This window comes from Anguilla rostrata, chromosome 19 (assembly GCF_018555375.3).
Source record: "Anguilla rostrata isolate EN2019 chromosome 19, ASM1855537v3, whole genome shotgun sequence".
In the NCBI taxonomy this organism is placed as follows: domain Eukaryota; kingdom Metazoa; phylum Chordata; class Actinopteri; order Anguilliformes; family Anguillidae; genus Anguilla; species Anguilla rostrata.
In genome coordinates this window covers 14,445,208-14,452,328 of record NC_057951.1, presented here as the reverse complement: position 1 = coordinate 14,452,328, position 7,121 = coordinate 14,445,208, and the positions used below count along the sequence as shown (strand labels likewise).

Sequence of the window (7,121 nt, the reverse complement as noted above, 5' to 3'; positions counted from 1 at the left end):
AAAGAGGGGGGGAGGGAGGGATGGGAGGAAGAGGGGGGAGAGGGAGGAGGTGAGGGGGAAGGGGGAGAAGGGAGGGGAGTGGGAGAGAGGGAGGAGGGGGAGAGGGAGGGAAGAGAGAGAGGGAGGGAGGGGAGAGAGAGAGGGAGGGAGGGAGGGAGGGAGGGAGAGGGACGACCGGCCACGTTTACATCCAGAACACTGCATCGCCCCGAAAACACTTACTCCGACTGGCATCATACAACATCATACAAATTTCTATAAATATCTGCAGATATGCATCATGAGGTGTGTGCAGTATTTTCATGGACAGCTCTGAGAGGCTTTCAGGCAGCAGTGTTAATGGAATATAATTACCCCGCAGTTATTAAACAGGAGAAGACCAGGAGGCGTGGCGTTCTGTTAACATTTCAGAAAGGAGGAGAGTCGCCCACAGACCAGTTTTAGTCTCATACAATGTGAATCAGCGTACGCAGGCAGAATATTCATCCCATGCAAACAAATCAGTCGGTTTTAGTGTTTACAGGAGTAGCATTCTCCTATGGAGCGGATTAACAAAAGGCTTACGCAGCCCTTTCAGAGCGAACGAAACTCACACGGGAACCGGAGAGTCTGCTCCGACTGAGCTGGTTACACCAGGCGTGTTTATTCTGATTGGGTGGCTAATCTGATTAGACATGGAATACGAGGATCCGTGTAAACGCAGATATAGTGAGAGAAAGAGAGAGAGAGAGAGAGAGAGAGGGGGGAAGGAGGGAGAGAGATACAGGGAGAAGGAGAGAGAGAGAGGGAGACAGAGAGAGAGAGAAAGAGAGAGAGAGAGAGAGAGAGAGAGAGAGAGGAGAAGAATTCTGTTCTTTTGTTTCCAATTTTGACTCCGCATTTGTTTTTGGTGTACATTGATTTGATTATATCATATACTTTACCCCCTACACCACTTTGGATAAACGTGTAGAACAAACCATTGTGCCAATTTGAATCAAATGCCTTCTTGAAATCTATGAAACAGGCAAAAATTTTGTTTTTATTTTGGTTGACATGACATGTCATTCCAGTGCCAATGCTATTTCCAATTAAAGGAAGACTTTTCATTGGAAGACTAAGTCTTGTGTAGGTGATCACTCTTATTTCAGACTTCAGATCTTCTGTCAGTCCCACCTCTGACGCTGAATGACATGACACACTTCAGCCTGAGTACGTATTCAGCCTGTGAGAACGCAAATACGCCCACAGCAAAGCATGCTGGGATGCTTTAACCTCCCGGCCTATTCCCGGCAATCTCGGGAGGCACATTGCATTCAGAGCACTTCTGCCTCTCCGGTGCAGCAGATGAAAGGGATTTATGAGCTCATTCTCTTTCTGTTTTCAGTTGAACCTAAACACCCTTACTTCACCGTGGCTAAAACCGCAGACCAAAGTGGAAAGCGGACTGTCCAAGGGCCCTCCATCTATCATCAGGCTCTTCTGTTTATGTTTTCGCTGAACAGGAGGACTGCTTTTGTAATTTTCTTTATAACGCTTTTACTTGTTGACCCCCCTTCTTGGTTTAAGGTGCTCTCGCTGACAGCAGCGCTGCAGGAGGTCACAGGCAAGTTCCTGAGCGGGACGTCCTGCTGAGCCCATCAGTACCACTCAGTCCAGCTCCTCAGACACACAGACGTGTCCTCTATGAGGGACAGAAATAAATTGGCTGGTCTGACAAGGGTAACAGAGAGGTTTTTGTCCTGGGAGTGATCATGTGACCACTACAGACCCACAGAGCACAGCCCTGACCACAGACCCATAGAGCTACAGACCGGACTACAGATCCATAGAGCTACAGACCCACGGAGCACAGCCCTGACTACAGACCCACGGAGCGTGCCCAGTGCTCCCGCTGCCCGCCTGCTCTGTCCCCCAGCCTCTCAGCCTCTGAGGCTCATTAGCCCTGTCAGCGCGTGACCAGCGCAGAGCTGAGATGTGAGAGACGCACAGGGGGAGCGGCTGGTGCGAGGGGGGGGGCGAGGGGGGGGGCTGTGATGGGGGAGCGGCTGGTGCGAGGGGGGGTGTTCGGGGGGGGCTGTGACAGGGGAGCGCTCTGCGTTTAGTAAACATGAAAGGGACAGTTTGACCTTGGACCAAAAGAACCAGCCTGATAATCAGCAACAAGTCAACCCTCTGATTTGATTCCACCTTCATGTGAGAGCAAGAGAGAAAGAAAGAGGGAGAGGGGGGGAGAGAGACAGAGAGAGGGAGAGAGAGAAAGAGAGAGAGCCACAGTACCATCTGCAGTATACACCCACAGAAAGGCATTCACTGTCATACAGCTGAAAACGAGGGATCAACACAAAACCAGCTGCTTCTGTAAACTGGAGAAGCATACGCAACACATGTAAACACCTGAAATAAAAGATGACTGGCAGCCATTTTGTCTCAGATTCATCTCAGACCTCAAATCCAACACCCTTAAGCATAAACAGAAAAACTAAATGGACACAAAAGTGCACTCAGTGTACTCTGCCTTCTCCAGGCGGCTGCTGCCTGTACGCACGGCTGCCTGGTGTTCCAGCGTGTGGAGTTATTTCCCGTCATAGTCACATATGAAAGGAGAGACGTAATTAAAGGTGGGAGGCGTTGAGCACCAATCCCACACGCAGGCCGCAGCAGCGCCAGGTGCCAAACCCGCGCGGCTTATCTGCACATCCAGCCCAGCACAGGGGCAGTATGGGAAATGTGATTAGAGTGAGCCGGGCGAGCAAGCACATGGTGTTAATGCTGATTACACGCGCCTCTGCTCCGCTCTGCTCTGCTCTGCTCTGCGGATGCTGGGTATGTGGGCAGACCCTGCAGTGGAGGTCCTGTGCTGAACTGAATTGAGCTGTGCTGTTACCACACACACGCATGCACACACACACACACGCACACACACACACACGAACACACACGCACACACACACATGCACACACACGAACACGGACGGACGCACGCACATCTACGCACACACACACGGGGCAGATGGGGTTAATGCACCTGTTTGACACACGTAAAGAACAGACTCTTCACAGCACAGTTGACCGTGCTGTGCGGTGGTGTGTTTTGCTGTGCTGATCTGTGCTGTGCTGTGCTATATCAGTCCAGTCCAGTCCAGTCCAGTCCAGTCCAGGGACGAAGACTCTAAATCTTCAAAGGAAAACTTAAAAAAGAAAGATATAAAGTTTGAAGTGAAAGTTCTTCATCTGAGCTCAAAGGATGTGAAGGTTTTTTTGAATGCCTACTTAACGCTGTTTTAATATTTCTGCCCTGCTGGGGCAGGGTGTGGGCAGAGGATGAAAGGGAGGGAAGTTTCCACATCCCAAGGTAAACGGGGAAAACGTGCCTGTGCCCCGCTGGGGTGGGGGCTGGGGTGGGGGTGGGGATGGGGGGGGGCGTAGGCCTGGTCCCTCACTGCTTACCCCCTGAGCATCCGCAGTTACCCCAACCGTCACATTCTCACCATCACCCCCCCCCCCCTACTGATTACATCACATATGACATCACAATGGACTGCCATCGCTGGGCTGGGCTTACAGTGGTGAAGGGTAAAACTCACAGTGCTCCAGTGTCCAATCAGAGAGCTGGGTTTTGGGAGACTCTTTTGGCTGCAGGTTTGAATCCCAGGTCTAGGGCCTCTGAGGTACCCTTGAACGAAGCTCTTAAACGGACTCTGAGTTATCCCGGTAAACTGACTCTGAGTTATCCCGGTAAACGGACTCTGAGTTATCCCGGTAAACGGACTCTGAGTTATCCCGGTAAACGGACTCTGAGTTATCCCGGTAAACGGACTCTGAGTTATCCCGGTAAACGGACTCTGAGTTATCCCGGTAAACGGACTCTGAGTTATCCCGGTAAACGGACTCTGAGTTATCCCGGTAAACGGACTCTGAGTTATCCCGGTAAACGGATTCTGAGTTATCCCGGTAAACATCCAAAGTGTACAAATTCTCAAGCTCTGAGGCGTCCTGACCAAGATCCAAGGGAGCCCGCCAAGAAAAGAAATAACATAAAACGCTCCAGCCAAGAATGAGATGAGGTTTTTACTCCATTATTGGGAGCTCACGGGCGAGAGAGAAACGCTGTGCTCGCCCCAGCAGGCCCTGTGCCTGACTGCTCCATGCAGATGCTACGTGCGGCTAATTGGACGTCTCTCTAATCCTCTGTCTCCGCTCTGTGTTGTGTTGGGGCACAGAAGCCCGGAGCTGTCAGCCTGTCTCAGGGGGGGAAGCTCACAGAAAAACCTCCTCCATGCCTCTACATCACAGACCAGGCAGCCAGAGTCACAGCCCAGCGCATTTCAGCTTTCTAAACTGCTCCCTCTCTCCCTCTCTCCCTCTCCCTCTCCCTCTCTCATTATGACCCGAGTACATGGAGGGCAGGCAGCCCAGTGGAACCTCTAAACCCAAAAAGGCTTTTCATTTTGTGGGCTTGCGGCAGACAGAGACCGGTCCGGATCAGGGGAGACGTCCCGGACCAAGAGCACAAAGCCACTCAAACCCAGAGCTGCCATTCCTCCCCAGTCAGAGGGTCTGGCCAGGGTGGTGGCCTGTGGTCCTGGAGGGCTCTGGGTGGCCTGGGGTCTGGGTCTGGTGCGCCGGGGGTCTGGGGCTCTGGGTGGCCTGCGGGGTCTGGGCTCTGGTGGCCTGGGTCTGGGGTCTTGTGAGTCTGAGTCTCACTTTCCTCTCTTCTCCTAGACCGCCCATCTCCCGCTCTCCCTCTCTCTGTGTCAGTCTGCAGTGTTCCCCCCTGCGCTCGCTGTGTGTGTTTTTACCACATTCCTTTATTTGAAGCGGCGCGTGAGAGAGCGCGTTCACGCCCGTCTTATTTACGCATGCGTGACCCAGCCCCCCGCTCCAGCGCTCTTCTGTTCCCCTGCGTTCCGCTTCTCTGAGTCTCTGCCCCTTCGCCCCTCTCCGTGAATCTCATGTTCTTTAAAGACGAGGAACAGAAAAGTCATGGGGACCCAGACTCCAAAAACACACACACACACAGACACACAGACACTCTCTCACACACACACACACACACACACACACACACACACACTCACAGACACACACACACACACACACACACACATCATCACACACACACACACACACACACACACAGCGCTCTCTCACACACACACACACACTCACTCATGTATGTGCACACACACTCACACACACACACACACGCTCTCTCACTCACACACACGCGCTCACGTACACACTCACACATGCACGCACGCACACACACACAGACTCACAGACACACACACACACACACACACACACACACACACACACGCTCACGCACGCACACACACACACACGCACACACACACATGATTCTGAATGGAAGCAGCATGTCTAAAGGTCCCAGGGGACCCGTATAGCCCCTGGTTAATCTCCTAAGCACATATATGTTACAGCTTGTGAATTTTAACGCTGCAGTTTATATCATAATTAATTCAGCGGCTTTTCCATCAGCCACAGTGGTAATCCAATCACGCAGCGCCAAAATTGATTATGGGGGTCAGGGGAAAGGATGGGGGTGATTATGGTGCCCCATTTCCAAAGCTGCTCTGGGAACAGGGGACATGGAGCCAACACACACACGCACACACACATGCACACAGATACACACGCACACACACACACACACACGCACACAACATGCACACAGATACACACGCACACACACACACACTCAGCACACACACACACACACACACGCACACACACATGCACACAGATACACACGCACACACACACACACACACACACCACCACCACACACACACACACACACACACACACACGCTCACAGATACCACACAACACACACACTCACAGATACACACACACACACACACAGATACACACACACACACACACTAACAGCCAAAGCAGGGAGCTTCACACTGGCTTCTATCCAGTCAGTAAAATATCTGATGGCATTACAGATGTTTTTTCATCTCACTGTTTTTGATCCCGATTGTCAAGTGCAGGGAATTAGAGAAATTCAGCCAATTAAAAGGCGCTGAGAAACAGAAAGCCAGGGAAAGCGTTTGATTGGACGCAATCCAAGAATTCATAAATCAGCCCTGCAGCAGCCAGGCGTCTGGCAGGCGCCCAGCCAGAAGCTGTCACATTCCTTTCAGCCTCCAAATAAACACACACATCGCATGCCAGCCGCCAGAGAGAACGCTGGCAGCTGTCTGTAAACCCCTCCCAGGCAAAACACTGACATCACTCAACCGAGACAGCCAATGAAACGCCACCCAACTCTCCATGGGTGTGGGTGTTAGGGTTAGGGTCTGCCCTCGTGTGTGTGTGTGTGTGCGCGTGCGTGCGTGTGTGCGTGTGTGCGTGTGTGCGCGTGCGTGCGTGTGCGTGCGTGTGCGCGGGGCGGGACTGACCGGTCTCCCGGGAGATCTGGACGAAGGCCTCCACGCCGCTCTCGCCGTAGTTGCCCTCGGACGCCAGCGTGGAGACGTAGTTCCAGCCCATCGCCATGACGATGTCCAGCATGGCCTGCGCCTGGTAGGAGTCGGGCGGCACCACGCGGGAGAAGAAGTCGTAGCGGCTGTTATCGCTGAGCTCCGGCGCCGTGGAGGCGTAGCTGATCTGCGGGATCTGAGGAGAGAGAGCAGGGCCCACAGACCATCACTACAGACCAACTACAGACCATTACCACAGACTGTCACTACAGACCTCACATCCCCTCACAGACGCTGCCATCCTAACTCACAGCTGCTGCACAGTCACTCTACAGACTGCAATCCTACACCCACAGACTGTGCACAGCACTCATCCTCAACCCCTCACAGACTGCTGCACAGTACTCACCTCACCCACGAGCTGACAGTCCCACATCCCCTCACAGACTGCTGCACAGTCCCCTCACATCCCCTCACAGACTGCTGCACAGTCCACTCACATCCCCTCACATCCGCTCACAGACTGCTGCACAGTCCCCTCACATCCCCTCACATCCCCTCACAGACTGCTGCACAGTCCCCTCACATCCCCTCACATCCCCTCACAGACTGCATCAACTGAGCCATTACCGCCCTTCAGACAGCCATGAATCGCGCTAAGCTGGAAGGATAACAGCCATGGCG

General features: G+C 53.0%; 1 protein-coding gene across 1 annotated transcript in view; it reads right to left on the bottom strand.

Annotated features, from left to right (window-relative positions):
- LOC135246059 (metabotropic glutamate receptor 8-like) overlaps positions 1-7,121 on the bottom strand; it is a 97,567-nt gene that overhangs the window by 57,249 nt on the left and 33,197 nt on the right. The window contains exon 4 of the mRNA XM_064319551.1: positions 6,417-6,633. Coding sequence (XP_064175621.1) covers positions 6,417-6,633 — 217 coding nt within the window. The remainder of the gene's footprint in view (positions 1-6,416; positions 6,634-7,121) is intronic.